The sequence below is a fragment of the Petaurus breviceps genome, unplaced genomic scaffold (genome assembly GCF_028583685.1).
Source record: "Petaurus breviceps papuanus isolate PSGF00001 unplaced genomic scaffold, PetGlider_PUasm1.0 38, whole genome shotgun sequence".
In the NCBI taxonomy this organism is placed as follows: domain Eukaryota; kingdom Metazoa; phylum Chordata; class Mammalia; order Diprotodontia; family Petauridae; genus Petaurus; species Petaurus breviceps.
Window position 1 is genome coordinate 77,682,230 of NW_027186304.1, and position 21,743 is coordinate 77,703,972.

General features: G+C 36.0%; 1 protein-coding gene across 6 annotated transcripts in view; it reads left to right on the top strand.

Annotated features, from left to right (window-relative positions):
* Positions 1 to 21,743, top strand: part of SGK3 (serum/glucocorticoid regulated kinase family member 3) — a 164,334-nt gene that overhangs the window by 89,967 nt on the left and 52,624 nt on the right. For 5 of the 6 annotated variants that reach the window (XM_069100056.1, XM_069100053.1, XM_069100052.1 and 2 more), the window contains one exon: positions 12,017 to 12,092. The exons of the other annotated variant lie outside the window; for it this stretch is intronic. In XM_069100056.1, the coding sequence (XP_068956157.1) occupies positions 12,017 to 12,092 (76 nt within the window). The remainder of the gene's footprint in view (positions 1 to 12,016; positions 12,093 to 21,743) is intronic. 6 annotated transcript variants of the gene reach the window in all.

Below are 21,743 nucleotides of genomic sequence, written 5' to 3' on the forward strand. Positions count from 1 at the left end.
CTTCACCAGTGGACAGTATTCACTCTCTGTCTGCAGGACAGTCTCAGGATCTCTTAGCCAGCAGCCAGGTTCCAGGACTTCTTCAACAAAAGGACTGTCTTTCACCAGTGGACAGATCTGGCAAAACAACATCAAAACAGACAGACAAAGTACCAGCAAAACAGCCATGTCTCCTCAGTCCTTGGCAGCTCAGGGGGCAGGTCTCAAAAGTCCAGGGCAATTCAAAGTAGCACTCAGCAATTCTCTACTCAGCAATTTTCTACTTTCTCTCTCTGCCTCCACGAGGTACTGCTTCCAAAAAGTTCTTCTGCCTCTCTCTTGTCTCTCCAAATCTACGTCACCAGCTCCTCCCAGTTCAGGACTTTCTTTTCACATCAACAAGTCCATCCCACAGGTGGGATTAACAAGCTCTGGGTTTTAACACAATCAGTTTGAAAACCAAGCCAATACAGGGGAATCTTTAATTGCCATTACTATCACACCTGTAGGGTGAGATACCCTACTTAGTGTGTATGTCATTCCCTCCCTAAGCCAAATTCAATGAGAGTAAAGTTGACCCATTCCCTTTTGCCTTCCTGTTCTTCCCCTCCATTGTAACAGTTTTCCCTTGCCCCTTTTATATGAGATAATTTACCCCATTCTGTCTCTCCCCATCTCCTCTCATTATATTTCTCTCTCACCTTTCAATTTCACCTTTAAAGTATCATCTCTTCCTATTCAATTGATCCTGTGCCCTCTATGTATACCTGTACATATATATACATCCATATATGTATTCATATGCACATATATTCTCCTATATAGACATATATATGTATGTATGCATATATACACATATATATTCCCTTCAACTGTCTTCATACTGAGAAAAGTTTCATAAGTTACAATTATCGTTTTTCCATGTAGAAATGTAAATAGTTCAGCTTTGATAAAGTTCCTTGTGATTTCTTTTACCTGTTTACCTTGTCATGCTTCTCTTGCTTCTTGTATCTGTCAGACTTTCTGTTCAACTCTTGTTTTTTCATCAGGAATGCTTGAAAGTCCTCTATTCCACTGAATGACCATATTTTCCCCTGAAACATTATACTCTGTTTTGCTGGGTAGGTGATTCTTGGTTTTAATCCCAGCTCATTTGATCTCTGGAATATCACATTCCAAGCCCTTCAGTCCCTCAGTGCAGAAGCTGCCAGATCTGCTTTGTTATTCTGATGGTGTTTCCACAATATTCAAATTGTTTCTTCTTGGCTGCTTGTAATATTTTCTCCTTGATCTGAATTCCGGAACCTGGCTATAATATTCCTAGGAGTTTTCTTTTTGGGATCTTTTTAAAGAGGTGATTGGTAGATTCTTTCAACCTCTATTTTTGCCCTCTGTTTCTAAAACATCAGGGCAATTTTCCTTGGGAATTTCTTGAAGGATGATTTTCCGGTTTTTTTTTTTGATCATGGCTTTAAGGTAATTTTTAAATTATCTCTCCTGGATCTATTTTCCAGGTCAGTGGTTTTTCCAGTGAGATGTTTCATATTGCCTTCTATTTTTTCATTTGTTTGGATCTGTTTAATAGTACCTTGATTTCTCATAAAGTCAGTAGCTTCCATTTGCTCCAATCTAATTTTGAAGGAATGATTCTCTTCAGTGAGCTTTTGAGATTCTTTTTACATCTGGCAAATTAAGATTTTTAAGGCATTCTTCTCCTCATTGCCTTTTTGAGCCTCTTTTGCCATTTGAGTTAGTCTATTTTTTAAGGTGTTATTTTCTTCAGTCAGGTTGTTGACTCTCTTTTCATGATTTTCTTGCATCCTCATTGCTTTTCCCAATTTTTCTTCCACTTATCTTATTTGGTTTTCAAAATCCTCCTTAAGCTTCCTCTGTGGCCTGTAACCAATTCATATTTTTCTTGGAAGCTTTTGGTGCAGGAGTTCTGACTTCTTTGTCTTCCTGCCATTCCATGCTTTGATCCTTTTTGGCCCCACAAAAGGAATCTAAGGTTTGACTTCTGTGCTTGCTTTGCTTCCCTCATTTGCTCATATTGGCACTCAATTACTTGACTTTTGAGCTTTTTGCCACAGTAGAACTCTGCTTCCAGAGAGGGGAGCTTTGTCCCAGTAGCTGGGGTTTTCACAGCTGCTGTTAGCTATTAGTTGGGTGCCCTCTCTGAAGCCTCCACATGCTCTGGCAAGCTGTTCACACACCCCAGGACCTCCACCCTAGACCGCAATCCAGATCCAAGCAGGTTAAAGAAAGAGCAGTTTCTCCTCAGACTGATTGCTTGATACCCCCACAATATGCAGGCCAGGAGCTCTGAAGCAGCCACGTGGCAGCGGCCATCACACCTCAGCCACTCCTTGTTCAAGGGGCAGAGGCCAGACCACACCTCCATCCCCCCCAGTTCCAACCGAGTTCTACACTGACCTTTTACTTTGCCTTTGGCATTTATGGGTTGATAATTCTGGAAACCATCACAGCTGCTGATGATCCACTCTCCTGAAGTCCTTCCAGGCGCAGCTGGTCAGGGCCGCCCTGAGGCTAAAATCCAGGGGCTCACGTGGTGCTGGGCTCTGCTCCCAGCGCTGCCATGGACCCTTCCTGCCAGGCTGCCTTCAGCGGGAGATTTGTTTCTCTCTGTCACTTTGTGGGTTCTATAGCTCTACAGTTTGTTTAGAGTCGTATTTTATAGGTATTTGAGGTGGTTATGGGAGATGCTCATGGAGTTCTCCTGCTTCTGTGCCACCATCTTGGCTTCACCCCAACCCAACATCTTCTAGAAAGATGACCTAAAGAAAAGATACATATGTGTATTTTTTTGTCCAGATTTAAGATTTTATTGGTATAGGAAATTACCTCTGTCAACAAAACTTTTCTTCAATTTTATGATCTTGGAGAATTGCTTGTATGCTTCTATATACAAATACATGCACATTTCCAAGCAGTTAGGTAACAGTCCAAGGCAGTATATGATTAAATATGTCAGAAAGAGTAGCACAGATAAGCACCGTAGGAACTCAGAGAAAGGAGAGATCTGAGTGGGCACTAGGATTGAGGGAAGATAGTAGAGGAAGTTGGGTTTGAGCTAGACCTGGTAGAGTCAATAGTGTTTTTTTTTTTATCAAAATTTTTTTTATTAATTTGTTTACTTTTAGTTTTTAAGATTCAATTCCACAATTCCTTGAGTTTCAAATTCTGTCCCCTCCCCCCCCCATGGCAGCGTACAATCAAATATAGGTCTGCAAATACTTTCATATTAGACATTAGTCAGGTTATAAAGATGGATTGTATCCAGTGGAATGAGAAATGGTAAAGATGAAATAAAACCAAAAAAGAAAAAGATCAGGTAGTTTGCTTCAATCTGGATTCAAATTCAGTTCTTTCTAGGTATTTCTCTGGATGTAGACATCTCTCTCCATCATGGGTCTTTTGGGATTGACCTATATCACTGCATTGCTGAGAACAGTCCAGTCTATCAAAGTTAGTCATCACACACATGTTGTGTCTATAATTGTGTACAAATTTCTCCTGGTTGAGTCAATAGTGTTGAGATGGAGAGATGAGGGAAGGAAAAGTTTTGAAGAGTGGGTGATAGCTTGAGCAAAGGCCTGGAGTTGGGAATGAACATTGTATGTTAAGGGGACAGAAAGGAAGTTAATCTGGCCAGAAGGCAAGGTTTATATGAGGAGCAGAACGGGATAAAATTCAGTAGACTGGGTGATGCTGCATTATGAAAAGTCTTGAATGTTTATTTGAGGGGTTTGGATTTTATTCTGTAAGCACTGGAATGTTTAAGCAGAGAAGTGTCATGACAAAATTGGGATTTGAGAAAGATTAGTCTGGAGGTGGTGTGTAGGTTGGATTGGAACAGAGACTTGATCAGAACAAAATGCAACAATTGTGTGATAAAGGCCTTTACTAGGGTGGTTCCAGTGGAAATAGAGCAAAAGGGAGCAATTTGAAAGATTTCAAAAAGAATCAACAGAACTTGATGACTAAGTATAGGTGATAGAGAGAAAAGAGTCAAAGATAATTCTGAGGTTTCAGGACTATCTGTTGACAGAAATAGGTAAGTTATTTTGAGTAGAGCAAGGTTGATGAATATAATTTTAGAATACCAAGTTTGAAATAAGACATCCAAGATAAACGCCCTGTAAGAGGTTTGAAATACAGAAATTCCAAGGTCTCAGCTAAAGATAGAAGATTTAATAGGCCATAGCACAAAGGTGGTTAATTTATGCCACAAAGTCAGTGCACCCAAAAAACTGAAAGAGAAGTTCACTGGCAACTATGCTCTTTCATTTATGAATTAATTATATCACATATTTACTGTGTGCAAAGCATTATATTGGGTGCTGGAGAAGATATAAAATAATGCCTATCCTCCGGGAGCTTACAATATAGTAAGGATAATAGATGTACACAGAAAATAAAAACTAGACTATTATAATGGCAGATGGAAAATAAGTGCTTTGAGAGCAAATAAAGGAAAGATGCCTGTAGGACATTTTGAACTAGATGTCCCATTGGCATCTCAAATTCAGTATATATTGAAACAGAACTTATTATTTTTCCTGAAAATTCACTTTTTTCTGAATTTCCCTATTGTTGAAAGTGGTATTACTATCCTTCCATTCACTCAGGTTTGAAATTTTGGTGTCTTCTTCAACTCTTCTCTCTTTAAACCATTACCAAGTCTCGTTATTTGCATTTCCATGGCATCTCTTATATGCATTTCTTCTTTTCACTCTAGACACCTCTCTACTTCAGGTTCTCATCCACCTCTTGCCTGGACTATTTCAATAGCTTTCTTAATTGATCTCCTTGCCTCAGGGCTCATTCTAATCCATTCTCACCAGAGCTGCCAAAATAATTTTCTTGAAGTGCAGTTCTAAAAATACAGTGTCCCAAAAGTCTTTGTGCAGGCGTAAGTTATTAAAACTTATGTGTAATTGTGCTTTTTATTGCATATGCCTATATATTTTCCCTTTCAAGACCTCATTTTGGGGGTAAATTTGAGGATGTCCCCCTATATTCAAACAAAATAGCCATTTTGTATACTAAAGGCCCCTCTTTTTCTTAAGACCTTGAATCAGTAATTAAATTCATTATTGTTAACTGCTGCTATAAAGTAGCCTAGACATTAAAACAATAATGGGCCATATTTTTCATTTTGTAGAATTAAATTTCCTTAAGCATGCTCACTAATTTTATATGGAGTAATGAATCATGGCAGGTACAGCATCTTTCATTTTTTCAGTCTTGGGAAAATAAATACTCAGTTGTTGGGCAGTGACCTAAAAAGTATAACCCTTACTTTGTGCAGGCATTGGAGATACACATCCAAAAACTGAAACAATCCCTACCTAAAAAGGAGCTTACATTTTAATAGGGATAATGACAAGTACTTATACAAATATAGATAACATAAAGTCAGTAAATACCAATTTATGCAAAAAAGTCATTTACAAGGTAATTTGGGAGGGAGAAATGATCGGGGAAGGTTTCATGTAGAAGATGGTACTTGAGCTGTATCTTCATGAGAGTAATTCTGAGGTAGAAGTAAGGAAGGACTGTATTCCAGGCTTGTGAGATGATCAGTATGAATTTCTGGAGATGGAGGAGCTGGAATGTGTTGTGTGAACAACAAAAAAGAGGTCAGTTTGGCTGGATCTGATTGTGTATGGGAAAAGAGTCATGCTGAATGGGGTTAAAAAGATAGGTGGGGCTCAGGTTGTGTAGGACTTTTGAAAGTTAAACAGAAGAGTTTGCATTTTATTTAGAGGCAACAGGAAGCCTTTGGGGTGGAATGCGTAGGTGACTGACATGGTCAAATCTATGCTTAAGGAAAATTACTTTGATAGCCGTGTGTAGGATGGACTGGAGTGATGAGGAGCTGATGTAGTAATCTAGGCAAGAAGTGATGAGAGCCTGAACTAAAGGGTAAGTGAAGAATAGAGGTTGGATTTGATAGATGTAAAAGTTGAAAGAACAGGTTTTGGCAATTTACTAGACATGTGCAATGAGGGAGAGACAGGAGGTCAGGATAAAATAGAAGTTTACAGGTTTATGGATCAGAGAGAATGGGGAAAGTGGTGTTTTCTCTAGAACTAGGTAAGTTTAGAAAAGGGAAGGTTTAGGAACAAAGATAATGTTCAGTTTGGGACATGTAGAATTTAAGATGTCTTCAGGAAAATATAGCTTGAAATATCTAATAGGCAGTTGGTAATACAGGACAGAAGGTCAAGTGGGGCTAGACCTGTATCATGTTCATAGGGATAATAGCAAATCCCATTGGAGTTGATTAGATGACCACTAGGGAGAGTGTAGGGGGAGATGAAAAAAGGCCCAGGATAGAAACTTGGGGAACACCAACATTTTGAGAATGTGATGTAGGAGCTGAGACAGCAAAGGAGGCTAAGAAGGGAACAGATGAGTAGCAGGTGAACCAAGAGAATAGTGTTACAAAAACTCAGAGAGGGGTGAGTGTCCAGGAAGGTGGATTGTTCAACAATGTCAAATGCCGCAGAAAAGAGGAAAAAAAGCAACACTAGATTTTGATAAGTAGATGATCATTTTGACTTCCGGGTCATGTGAACAACAAGTTAGAGGACTTTTTTTTTTTTTCATTTTTTCTAGTCGTTAGGAAATTTTAAAACTCCCTAAAATAAGTAGGGTTAATGTAATTGCAGCTGTCTATTTAGGAAAAGACACCAAGAACCATAATAAGATGGTATTCTGATGAATTTACAGCAGTAGAGGCTCATCCAGCTAGGTCGCTGGGTGGCACTGTGGCTCAAACTCTGGGCCTAGAGTCAGGAAGACCTGAGTTCAAATTTGACTGCAGACATTGACTGTGACTTTGAGCAAATCACTTAACTTCTTTTTGCTTCAGTTTCCTTAACTTGTAAATGAATTACCAAAGGGGAAAATGAAGTCCTGGCCCTGATGGATTCACAGTAGAATTTTGCCTAGCTTTAAATAAATAATTAGTTCCCATACTATACAAATTATTCTAAAAAAAAAAAAAGACTCCTTTTATGAGATCCATATAGTCCTTATACTTAAAACAAGGAAAGATAAAGTACTAACAGGGATAAAATAATATCACAAGCCAAGAATAAATGTTTAACATAAACACAAAAGAAGAGATGTTGAAAATTAATTTGGAGAGGCAAAAAGATTTATATCAAAGAAGATAATGAAAAAAAGTAGAGAGAAGGGACAATAGCACTTTCAGATCTCAAAATATGTTATAAACCAGCAGTTAAAAATAGAGAAGTAGACCAATGGAACAGGCTTACAGATTTAACAAAATAGAAATAGTGGACCTCAATATCCTAGTGTTTGACAAACCTGAAAACATAATCTGCTTAGGAAAAAACTCCCAGTTTATTTTTTTTTTTAATTTACTGGGACAATTGGGAAGCAATCTGGCAGAAACTAGGTTTAACATTTTACACCATATTCCACAAAAAATTGAAAATGGATATATGATCTGACTGTTAAATGATCACTTTTTTTTTTTTTTTTGCTTTTTTGGAGGGGGAAAGGCAGGGCAATTGGGGTTAAGTGACTTGCCCAAGGTTACATGGGTAGTTTTGTGCTAAGTATCTGAGGCTGGATTTGAACTCAGGTCCTCCTGATTCCAGGGCCAGGGCTTTATTCACTGTGCCACCTAGCCACCCCTAATCATCACATTTTTTAAAAAATAGAGGAAAATAATATACCTTTTGCAGTTATTGGTAGGAGATGTTTTCTTAAACAAGGGATAGAGGCAGTTACAAAAGATAGGATAGATAATTTTGATTACTTGAAATTGAAAGTTTTCTTCACAAATGAAATTAATGCATTTAGGTTAAGAAGGAAAGTGATTAAGTGGGAAAAATCCTTGTATCAGATTTGTCAAATAAGGATTTGGTATCCAAGAAATTTAGGTAACAGATATATGACACCAAAAGTCATTATCCAGTAGATAAATCATCAAAGGATAGGAACAACTAATTAAAAAAAAGAATTGCAAAGTTTTAACAACCATATGAAAGAATGCCCCAAATCACTAATAATAGGAGAAATGCAAATCAGAATAATCATGAGGTTTCATCTCACACCCAGCAAATTGCAAAGATGACAAAAGATATGAACAGTTATTATTGGAAAGGGTGGTGGGAAGATAGGCACAGTAGGGCATTATTAGAGCTATCAATCATTAAACCATTTTGGAAAACAATTTGGAATTATGTAAGTGACTATGATAGAAATTCCGCTACTAGATATGTTTTCCAATGAGTATGTCCCCACATACACCAAAATATTTATTACAGTGCTTTCTGTGGTAGCAAACAACTGGAAAACAAAAAGGTGCCCATTGATTGGGGAATGGCTAACCATACTGTGGTACATGTATGGTGTATGTAATAGGATATTTACTGTGCTCTAAGAAATTATGAATATGCTAACTACAGAGAAGCATGGAAAGACAATATGAATTCATGCAGAGTGAAGTAAGCATAGATAGCTAAAAAAAATACAGATGGAAAGAACACCAACAAAACAATTAAAAGTAAATTTGCAAAATGACAAAGAATGAACATGGCACCAATGAAGAGATATGAAGAGACAATCACATCCTCTTCTGCAGAGGTGGAAGGCCCGTGAATGTAGGACATTGTAAAAGTTAGCCAACTTTTTTGATATTACCTTTTTTTATGTTTGTTAATACAGTTTTGGCCATTTTTTTGTTCTCCCTTTTTTTCCTGTAAGAATATTATTGACTTTCTGGGAAGGGATAGGTGAGGCAATACTAGGAGAAATTCTGATGTAAAAAGCAAGATACCAATAAAAATTATATGAAAAAGAAAGTGAATGTTGTAGAATCACAGAGAAACAAAAGAACCATGACCCCAAAGAAGAGCAATAAGACACTTCACCTACTCCTTAGCAGAGATGGAAGATCCATAAATGTGAAACACTGCATGTATTTTCAGAGTTTTTTTAATATATTGATGCATTTGCTGATTTTTTAACCTTTAAAAAACATTCTTTGTTATGTGGAATTACTCTCTTGGAAGGGGGAAGGAGGGATAAGGGGAAAAATTTCGGCAATATAAAAACAAAAGATATCAGTAAAACTGGTTTGTTTTTTTAAATGAGATCATTGGTAAGCTTGGAGAGAACAGTTTCAAATCAAAGGATTAAGGAGTAAAAGGAAGCATAGTCAGCTTTTTCAGGGATTTGACTGAGAAAGAGAGAAATTATAGGATGATAGCTTCCGGGGTGGTAGGGTCTAGCAAAGGTTTGTAAAGGATGAGGTATAGTTGAGCATGTTAGAAAGCTATGTGAAAGGTTAAAGATTCAAGAGGTTGGAGAAAAAATTAAGGTAATTCAACATGATATCCCTCTTTTTTTCTCATTCTCTTCATCTCAAAATCCTTTGACATCACTTCCCACTCTCTCCTGATTTCCCCTACTCTCTAACAGATAGATGACTTTTTTCCTTGCCTAAGGCCAGTCCCTCTACCTGTGCACTTGATTTTTTCGCCTCCTGTCTTTTATAGCAGACTGCATATTCAACTACATCCTTTCTCCAACAGTTTTACTCATACCTTTTGTTTTTATATAGCCTGAATTTTCCCCATTATCCCTCCTTCCCCCTTCCAAGAGAGTAATTCCGCATAACAATGTTTTATAAAATTTAAAAAATTAGCAAACACGTCAGTATATTAAAAAAAACTCTGAAAATATATGCAAGATAGTTAACTTCTTTCAGTCTCAGTTTTTCCGTCTGCAAAATGGGGACAATAATAGTACCGACCTTCCAGAATTATGAATGTCAAACAAGATTTTTATATATGCATATTGAGTATATAATAAATATACATATACACATGAATATATATATTTAGATATGTATATTACTGAGTACTTCATTATGTAATTTCACAGTTAATTGGCACAATAAAGACAGTAATATTTTCTGCAAAAAATGGATGGATGAGGAAAAATTAGAGCTTCTCTGTTGAAAGAAATATTGCTGAGACAAATGAAGCAGCATATGGTGTAGTGGAAAGAACAAGAGGATTGGAGACAGAATACTGGCAGTTGCATCTTAACTCTGCCAGTTACTGGTTTGGGACCTTGGGTAAATCACTTAAACCCTCTGGCTTTTTCTTCTCATCTTTGCAATGGAGCAGTTGATAAATAAAGATGGTATCTAGATGATATCAAAGGTCCCTATCATTCCTAAATTTTTTTATTCTGTTTCTCCTGAAGCTCTTTTTTTCTCTGTTATAGAATTTTGTTAGAATGATCCATTATTCCTGCTTAGTCATTCAGTAAGCTTGAATGTTGAAATGGTTGAAATAAAGTTAGTAATGAAATGGAAAGTCTAGTAGCACTTAGTGTAGTATAGGCTACATGCTTCTTGAAGAATGGAAATTTCTCTCTTTTCAGAACTGACCTCTTGCCAAGGCCAAAATATACTTCCAGTCCACAAAGCCCAGTTTCACTCTGGCCACTCCTAAAAATCTGGACTTTTTCCACAATATCCTAAATTTTCATTTGCCCTATCCTGCTCCCCTATAAAAGTGATTAAATGTGGGAGCAGTAGTACACATCATTAATAAATTTATGAAGCGTTTGTTATGCTAAGAACATATATTAGTGCCAAGCACTATCCCAAGCACTTGGGATACAAGGATAAAAGAAAAAACTATATGCCCCTCAAATCAAATTATAAAAATCAAGACTGTCTCTGGGTACAATTTTCATATAAACTTGTTAATGCCCGGTGATGCAAACAACAACAAAATTTTCCCTGCAGTTCCTTGAGAAAGTGATTACTGAATGATAAAAATATGTTATAAGTCTGAAGAGAATATCTGTAAATTTTGTTATGTATGAAAACTTAGTGTCTGTTACAAAAACATTATTTAATAGCTCATTAGAAAGCTTTTTGATTTTGGTATTGGATAATCCATCTTTCTAAGGAGGGAAATCATTAAGAAACTAGTTAATATCAGGAATTTAAAATATATACATACGGTACATATATTTGTGTATATGTACATGTGTATATATGTATATATTACATATATATAAATTTAAAAGCTTCCAAAGTGTAACTTACACTCAATACACATTTGTCTCCATTTCTTTATACACAAACTATATTTGCAATTCTGTATAACAAAAATTGATAGTACAGCAACTGTACTATTCTGTTATTAAAGAATGTTTATCTAATTCTTGACATGAGAGATATGGCAGTGGATAGAAGGGCCTGCCTCGACAGCAAGAACTTGGTTCAAGTCCTTCTGGACATATACTAGCTATTTGATCCACAGGCACCTCACTTAACCTCTCACAATCCCAGACTAAGCTGTTAATTGCCTTTATGACATCACAAGTCCAGACCAAAAACAAACAAAACTTCCTAAGGCAAGAATGTTTACCAGTGCCTTTTAGAAAGGTAGTTAGCAAGAAGTAATGAAACAAGTTTTTTCTTGTTAATCCTCAGTTCACTAAAATTTTCAGTTTAAGTACAGTAATCAATTCCATAAGTATTTTTTATTCATTGAAGTTTTACTCTCATCTTTCATCACCATTAGCATAAGGCCAGTTCTTGTTGATGTGATCAGCAACATAACAGAGGTTGGGAAACAGGGTGTAGAATGCCTATTTTGGTAGGCAGAATATTTCAGACCCTTAAATGGTGATTTTGTGGAAATTAGTTTTAAGGAATATGTTTATAACGTGTTAATAGTTTTAAAATTTGTATTTCACTATTTAAAAGCATACATAATATATATGTATATATGCATTTGTATGTATGATGTATGTATGTATATGTGTCTGTGTATTAGAGGTCCACTTCAGTGCAAAATAACCTGATACACATAGCAAATAAGAATTATCTGTCATAACTTCCTAAACAGTATTTATTGTCTGTGTCTTTGTTTGTATAACTCCAAATAAGATATCTATGATCTGACATGAATAATTCTACTAGCATATGTCTCTTTTTTAACAGATTTTATTAAACAGAGAAGAGCAGGACTGAATGAATTCATTCAGAATTTAGTTAGACATCCAGAGCTATGCAACCAGTAAGTAATTTTCACTTGTGTTCTAAAAGGAACTTTATTAAGACATATTGCATTTTATATACATTGTAGAACCAAATTTAGTTAACTATATTATTTTAGTGTGACTCTATCATGATATATATGTGTATGTGTATATTTATGTATATGAGTCTATTCAAGGAGATGTTTTCTCCTCTATTAAAATAAAGATATTGCATATAGCTATTTAATGGTATCTGGATTTTATTTTTGCTTTAAGCAACACAGTAGGATTATAATCTTGTTTTCTCAGTATTTTTCCAAACAGTAACCATCACTGTAACAATTACAAATTCTAGATATAATTTTTTATTAACTAATTTTGGAAAAAAATTTCTAGTATGAGAGTTAAATAAGAGGAAAATTCTTCCACTAAAAAAAAAAGTTCTTAGAATTATCTTTAAGACAACTTGAATTGACTGAAGAGTAAAATATTTGAGCCAATTTTTGAAAAAGCCACTTTGAAAATTTTATGAAGAGGAAAACATCCCCCAAATTTATTTCTCCATCTACAACTCAAAAGCCTTTAAAAACAGTATCAATGCTTCTCAAGCTCTTGTTATCCTTTGCTGAAGGAACATAACTGTGTTCTTAAATTTAGAAATTGTAGATCTGTTTTAACCTTTAAGATTAAATTAGAGAATGACTTTACAGTATGAATTTGCAGCTTAATTCATTTTTATCACTTTAACCATTATATTTGAAGGTTGGATTTTCACACATCTAGATTTTTATCCAACAACAGATGCTTTACATATGGTCTTCTTTAGTTAGTTAACTTTTAGGCAAATCAGTAAATGAAATCAATCTATACTTTCACTTGTGACCAAAGCATTGGGAGGCAGCCCAGCAAAATGGACACAAGGCCTGACTAAGCTTAGAGGCAGAGAGATCTGGGCTCTTTAGTACCTTTTCTGGTACTTCTTTGGTGAGTGGACTGGGGCAAGTCACAGGCTCAGCGAGCTTCGCTTTCCTGTCAATAAAAGTGTGTTAACAATACCTACTTTCTAGGGTTGTTAGGAGGCTTCAGTGAAATAATCTATGAAAAGTGCTTTGTCGCCTTTAAAAACACTATACAGATGTCCGTTTATTGCTGTTATTCAGAAATGTAACAAACTAAATCTAGGTCAGAGGCTATGCTGATTATTTGAAATAATTTTAAATTTACTCTGTCCCAGTATTTCTAAAAATGAAATATGTCCTACTTTTTACTTCAGTTTTGGTGGTAGTGGTTATTAATGACAAAAGTCCCTCGTTGGTTGTGACTTTTGGTAAAGATAACTGTGCTTAGCCCTCTGTTTCTGCACCTGTAAAATGGGAAAAATTCTGCTTCCATCTTGAGGATCAAGATACCTAAGTAAAGCACTATTTAAACTGGATAAGCTCCTATTTGGGTGTGAGTTAGTAGTCATATTTGCTACTTGGTAGTGGCTGTCTGTACCCTATGCATATGTAGTATTTATTTCCTAGTTATTTCATTGTGATTAATTAGAGATAGACATTATTTAAGTTATACATTCAATGTTACTAGTATGTAGAAACTCTTGTCTGAAGCTTTCAGTTATTATTTCATGTTCCTAAAATTTTTTCTGATAAAGTAGTAATAAGAGCAGGTTACATCTCCTCACAACAGCTGTTCAAAGTAGATAGTGCAGTTCCTGTAATTTCCATTTTATGGGTGTGCAAACTGAAGGTCATAAAGGTGATTGCCTTGCTCAGGGTGATACAGATGGTAAGTGGCAAGGCTGGCACTGAAGTGGTGCTGTGTTCTCCACCCTTTTCTGTGCTGCTGCATTTGACTTACCAAGTCCTGGAGGGAAAGGAAAATTGCTGGCCCCACTTTAGAGTCACTGACAAAATATTATGGGGACAGACTTAAAATTTATCCTGCTACCATTGGCAATGAATGGAGGTTCTTGGTCAGAGAATCGATGGGTCAGCAGTGTGTCTGACTCTCAGCTCAACTGTTTCCTCCATGCTTAGGGACAGAAATAAGATTGGATATTTCTGCATATACATAGAAGCACACCTGATAAGGCACTGGAAAATCTGAGCCTATTTTCATTTACACTGATTTGCTTTAATAATTGTGTTTTAAAATTAGGGAATCTTTTCCTTCAGAGGACTTCATCCTTCCAAGTCCATCACAACTGATCTCATAATTAGGAAGATCTGCATGTGTGCTGCTGCTTCTTATACCCAATTTATTTTATTACCTTTACCATGCTTAATGACAGTTCAGCCTGTCTTCCTTCATGGCTGTAGAATCTTCCTAAAGAGATTGTGCATAAATTACCAGTTGAAGTAAAAATTAATAAGCTATCTTTTTAAGACAGTGTAGTTCAGAACTGCATGAAGCAGTTCAAAAGTTATTCAGAAAATTATTCAAAAACTGGGCACTATTATTTCCCTAACTAATAACTAGAATCAGCATAACTGGAGGGATTGATGACATTTGTGTAAATTTGTTCATGTTTAATACTAATGTGCCTGGGGCAGTTGGGAGGCACAGTGGATAGAGCACTGGGCTCGGAATCAGGAAGACTCATGTTCAGGAGTTCAAATCCAGCCCCAGATACTTACTAGGTATGTGATTCTGGGGAAGTCACCTGTTTGCTTCATTTTCCTCATCTGTTAAAATGATCTGGAGAAGGAAATGTCAAACCCCTCCAGTGTCTTTGCCAAGAAAACCCGAGTCAGACACGACTGAAACAACTGAGCACCAACAACAAATAACATGCCTCTCTGGAAGACGTGTTTTGTAGTGTGTTACTTTTTTAAAGTTTCTTCTGTTAATTCTGATTGCCTTTTCCCCCTTCCGTTAACTGCAAATATGATCTTTTTTCTTCTTTTTCACATGAATTACACCTGTTCCTTTTAGCAATTTTTGAAACAGTGCCAATAACATACCTTAAAATTTACACTACAGAAAGAAATATTTAAACCTGTAAGTAGAAAATTGTCCATAGGTGCACTTAACTGCAAATGCATATTTTCTCAATCATTGTATTTTAATGAGAGGAGCTCTTGTGGTCTTAATTCTTCTCAGGAAAGAATAATAATAGCCTATATATGCTTTATAAATAGAAGCTATGAGAGACAGTATAATGTCAGTACATAGACAAGTTAGTCTCAAAGATAGGAAGGCCTGGATTTGTGTCCTGCCTCTTAAACATAGTGGCTCTGCAGCCCTGAGCACAAGTCACGTAGCCTCTCTGTTCGGAGTAGTTCTGTAAAGACAATAGTTTTCAGAGAAGGTGCTGAATTGATGGTGGGGAGTTTCTTAGTCTGAGAATTACCAGAGTTACACATAGGTCTAGTCCCTATCCCTTTTCTTTTAGGCTACATACCTTGAGATATTGAAATGTTTCTGGGCTGTCAAAAGCTATGCAAATGGAGTGTAAACTCTGCTGGAACCAGGGTTTTGAATATGAATCAGGCAGTGGACTGTTACCTCTCTTCTAAAGACCAGCCTAAGTACAGAGACTCCTCACTAGTGAGTTAGCACCCAGATGAAAAATTTAAGATCATCTTTAGTTCTGTGTACATGAAAATATTTGTATTAGAACTTTTTGTAGTAACAAAGAACTAGAAAAAGAGCAAATAGCCATTGATTTGGGAAATAGCTAAACAAACATTAATGTTGTGACTAGTAGATTATTACTATTTTGTAAGGAAGATGAATATATATGAAATGGTACAAAATGAAGTAAGTAGAACCAGGAATTTGTTATGTACAATGATTACAACAATTTAATGGAAAGAATAGGAGCATAATATTTGAAACTGAATCAAAATTGTAATAACCAAATTTGGGCCCAAGAAGCTCTATAAGAATGCATCTCAGTTCATTCTTTGCAGTGGTGTAATGTTATGAGTTGTAAATGATGGCAGTTTCAGCTGATATGAAAATGAAAGATATTAATAAATGTTTTTGAATCCTCAATCCTGTGCAGCCTCCTTTTTTTCTCTTCAGTAACAGTGGAAGACTGACCAAAAAGAGGGGGCGAAGCGTGCTGATTATCGTGGCTTTTTGGCTGTTATGTGTCTCTAAATGTGAAATCTTTGTTTAGTGAAAATTAAGGCAACATACTAGTAGAATCACTGAATCATATCAATGATGATATATAGGTATAAAAACCAGAGGACATAAGGGAATTATAGTTAAATAGAAAGATACTGCACAAGTTCTCCTTTTAGAAGCAAGTAAAGGAGTTGGTTTTATCTCGCAAACAAAGGCAACTGGAAACATTTGTCTCAGCTTTGCAGTGCAGGACTCAGTGAAGATATTAGCTCAAGTGTCATGCTCTCCTCCAAAATGTTTCCCATCCATATGTCAAAATCAATACAAGTTTCCTTTAAATATGTAATAAAAGATAACTTTGAGGATTTGTGGTTGAGAGGACATGTTAGGTATAAAAACAAGATGATTTATATCATCTCAAGATAAAACACTATATTTTATGCCAAAGATGTTTGCTGGTATCATGGAGGATGTCCTACATGGATTTGAAATAACAAATGGAATTCCTTAGAAATAGTGAGATTCTCCAGATAGGTTCCCATTAATAAATGTTATTGTGATATATATGTACATATACATATATGTGTATATACATGTGTATATGTGTGTACATATATACATACCCACACATACACATACTAATGGTTTTCTGTGTGTGTATATATGGACAGCAGGGTTCCTTATGTTCAGTTTAGTGACCCATTTCTATTTGAGTTTGACATCAGTGGTATAGGTCACCCATAGAACTTGTCCATAAATATGCTTATCTTAGACACTGAAAATGATCAGTGAGCTTGACCTGGAATTTAACTAGTAGAGAAAAAGAGTATGAATTGTCTTTGGGAAATTAAAGAGTTTTTTTTTAATAACCCTAGACTTCTTACAAGTCATAGAATACCATAGTCTCCAAATATTTAAAGTAAAGGTTCATCTAAAGGGTGGTAGAAAGGTACATTGTAGGGTATGAGCAGTCTGAAAAAAGTTACAAATGAAGAACTGAATTAAGAAAAGCAGTGTAAAGGACATTTAAAAAGGCATGGCCAGAAAAATTTATGTATCTGCAATATAATGAGAGCTAGGGATAATGAGTATATATATTGCCTATGCATTCCATTGTTGTCTTCATGATGTTAAGAGATATAGAGGGATGTCCATAACATGTTGAGTGAACCCATCCCAGCATGTTATGATACCTAAGGAAACAGACAGGAATCACAGAGGTTGGGTCATGACTAGTTGGGTCATCATTAGAGGATGTATTTTCTTGGATGAAATTGTATTTTCCTTGAAGTATTAAACAACTGTTACAGAGAATGAAGAGGTAGAGAAATTTTTACCAAGAATTTGACAAAAAGCTTGAAATCAAGTGAACATATACGTTGATATTCAGTTACTTAATTGCGAAGTTGGATACAAGAGGAAGATGGTAACAAAAGTATTGGAAAATATTGTTAAATGAGTTCAAAGACTCACTTGTACACCACAAAGTAGTCACATAGTCACACACACACACACACAACACATACATATGTATATATGATGAATACACCCAAGAAGAAATATTCAGAAAGAGAATTAAAAAGCACTGGACATGAAAGTCATAAATAACATAAAAATGAAATTGATTTTATCTTAACAACAGGAAACAAATAAGTAATTACATCAGAATCATTTCTGAGTCTGCTGTCTGTGCAATCACACTTCTGAACTGTTAAAAACAAAATTCAGGATAAACACTAACTGAGAAGAAAGGATAAAATATAGTTAAAAACTGACTAGCAACAGTTTACGTAATAGCCCCAACTCAACATATGAAAACAAACTGTTCCTCTTAAAAATGGGAAATGCAAAGACAATGGTTATGATCACAACCATTTCCTACAGACATTTAGCTGATCTAAGATGATTGTCACAATTAGGATTTGAGAAAAACTTTAGAAATGTCTTGAGCAGGAAGCACTTAATCTCTTTGTCTAGTGGAAAGACATAACCCATAGGGGTAATACCATTTTAGAATTAAAATGCATTTGCAAAATGTCACAAAGGATGTGGGGAAAACTGGGACATTAATACACTGTTGGTAGAACAGTGAACTGATGCAACTATTTTGGAGACCAATTTGAAATTATGCTCAAAGAGCTGTAATACTATGTATAGCATTTGGCCCAGCAATAACACTATTAGATCTACTGCTTAGGGTAATCAGAGAAAAAGGAAAAGAACCTATATGTTCTAAAATATTCATAGCAGCAAAGAACTGGAAATTTAGGGGCTGCCCATCAGTTGGCAAATGGCTGAATAAATTGTAGTATGTGATTGTGATGGAACACTATGTTGTATGAATTGACGAGCAGGTTGATTTTAGGAAAACACAGAAAGATTTGCATGAAATAATGAAAAGTGAAAGGAGTAGAACCAAGAGAACATTGTATACAATAACAGCAATATTGTTTGAAGAGTAAATGACTAAGCTATTCTGAGTTAAATGAATGTTCAGATCAGCTGCAAAGGACCTGTGAGGGAAGTTGCCTTCCACTTCCAGAGAAAGAACTGATATATGGAACTAGTTACAGTTTCACATATGTGTATCTGTGTTGAATGTTGGCCTTCTTTAGTACAGGGAGGGTAGGAAGGAAGAAGAGCTTGGAATTCAGATGTAACAAAAAATAAAACAAATATTTAAAAAATTTTTAAATGTTGAAAAGGAAGATAGCAGAACCTCAGGAACATTGTTGCCTAAGAAGATAATAGAGATTGGTTGAGGGGCAAACAAATCTACAGAAAGATTGGTGTGGTACACACCTAAGCCCACTCATCCCAATTACACATTTATAGAAAAAACTGGAAGGAAAACAGTCAAAAAGTAGACCAGATTTTACAGCATTTCTCAGTATTCATCATAATTGATGTTGGAGCCACGGGAAGACTTAGAATGAAACAGAAAAAGGACTAAAAAAAAAGTGAAGTTAAGAAGAAAGCCTGAATTGGATCTGCACAGATGAAATCTGTGCTGGATACAACAAAAATTTTAAAGCTTTATGAGAATGTGTCTTAAAATATCTTTTTTTTTTTTTAAAGCAATTGGGGTTAAGTAACTTGCTCAAGGTTACACGGCCAGTTATTTCTGGGTGTGGTGCTAAGTATCTGAGCCCGGATTTGATCCCCAGGTCATCCCGACACTGGGGCCAGTGCTCTTACTTGCTGTGCTACCTGGCTGCCCCAGTCTTAAAATATCTTAAAGAGGATAAGATCCAAAACAATTTGAAAAAATCATGGACAGTAATATTACTCCCAAAACACAAGCAATAAATAACTATTGACTTACCTTTTATTATCTCTATGAAATAATTGAGAATGATTGACATTATGTTGGAGGTGCCTTTGAGAAAAAAAGGGATAGAGAAAATAGAAAATATTACTATGCTTGATTGTTAAATATATATTTATAACCTCTAAGCTCAACCTATAAAAACAAATGGTTGACCCTTTAAAACGGAAAGTGGATAAAGGTAAAAAGGCATTATGTATGATCATCACCATTTCCTACAGACATTTAGTTGATAGAAGACAATTATCACAATAACAGCAATATTGTTTGAAGAGTAAATGTGAATGAGTAAGCTATTCTGTGTTAAATAAATGTTCAGATCAACTACAAAGAACCTATGAAGGAAGCTGTTGCCCACCTCTAGAGAAAGAACTGAAACATGAACTAGGTGCTGTACAGTTTCACATATACTATCTGTGCTGAATGTTGGCCTTCTCTAGTACAGGGGTGGTAGGGAGAAAGGGAAAAACAGCTTGGAATTCACATGTAACAAAAGTAAAATAAATATTTTAAAATGTTTACATTATTGCCTAAGAAAATAATAAAGATTGATTGTGGGGCAAGCAAATCTACAGAAATCTATAAGATATATGCATATATTAAATCATACAATTGTACAAAAATAGGGAGCTAAGTATTTAATAAGGATATCCACCACTGTCATGGAAAGTATCCTACACAGATTGTCCATAGGTGGTGAGGGCCTTTAGAGGCTCCTGTTCTTAAATTATATTGTGCTGCAAGGAATTAGAATCAGGAAGACCAGAGTTTCAAATCCAGCCTCAGGCATGTACTAGTTGTGTGACCTTGGGCAAGTCACTTAATTTTTGCCTCAATGTCTTCAACTGTAAACTGGGGATAATAATATCACCTGCCTCCTAGGGTTGTGAGGATCAAATGAATGAGATGATATTTGTAAGGCACTTAATCTGGCACATAGTAGGCACTATATAAACCTAAATGCTGGCTTATTCACTAATTGTGCAAAACTCCCAAGTACTATATTTTCATCAAGGCTTCATCAGTAATATTCATTAGTATTAAAAGATATCCAGAAAGAATAAACAATGATGAAGAATGGATATTTTTCAGATTGTAGCATTCAGTTGGATGGGCACCATTGAGTCTGTCAGTACATTTATATTGGACAGGTACTGAGGTACAATGAGTTGGGCCTAGAAAAACTCAATAGGGAAAGAGTGGGCTGCACTGTAGTTAGCAAGATGCAGAGCACTCTCATTGGTCCCAAACAGCTCCCTAACCTGCGCCATCTCTCCCCAGCCATCCTTTTACCACCAGCATTCTCCTAATGAAGTCTTTTTTTATAAATCATGGAATACCATAAGTGCCCTAACAAGGATAAGCAAGTCATTGGTTACTTTTTCTAGGATGTGAACAAAGAGTGCATAGGACAAAATGTTCCCTCTTTTAAAGAAGGGAATAGGTCTCAAAAATGAGATCGTTTACTGAAAAACACTTTCTGTTTATTATTTCATTTGCATTGTTGGAACCAAAGGGATCAACTAGTCTAGCTCCAGTCAGAGTCAGAATACTCAATAACTACACTCCTAATAAATCATTTAGTCATTTGCTTAAAGACCCCTATTCTGACAAATCCAACTACCTTAAGGAGACCGTTCCACTTTTGGAAAGCTCCAATTGATAATAAGTCAGGAGGAATTTATGAAGGGCTTATTATGTGCTAGGCACTGTGATAAGCACTGAGCATAACATGGAAAGACATAAGCATGGACTCATGCTCAGGAAAGCCTAAGTCTTCTCTGCACCTGGTTCTTCCATCTTCTAAGCAGAACAAGTCTAATCCTTTTTCCATGTAATTGCCCATCACGTACTTTAAGACCACTGTCATGACCTTTGTCCTTAATGTCCTCATGGTTTGACCTCAAGGCTCTTCATCATCTTAGTTGTACCCCTGTCCACTTCACCCTGTCCACTCAAGAGCTTAACATTCTATTCCATGTATGGACTGACCAGGACAAAATAGAATGGTACTTTCACATCCATCATTCTAGACACTATAGGAAACTGCACTTTTCATATGCAGACTAAGATCATATGTAAACCTCCTTGACTACCATATTGCAGTGTTGTCTTATATTCATAGTCTAGTAAACCCACCAGTTTACCTTCAGATTAATGTAGCCATGCCTCCCCCCTCCTTATACTGATGGAGACATCTAAGGCATACAGAGCTCGTGATATGTCCAGTTACATAGCTACCAAGTAGCAAAGCTAGAACTCAAAACTAATCCATATGCTT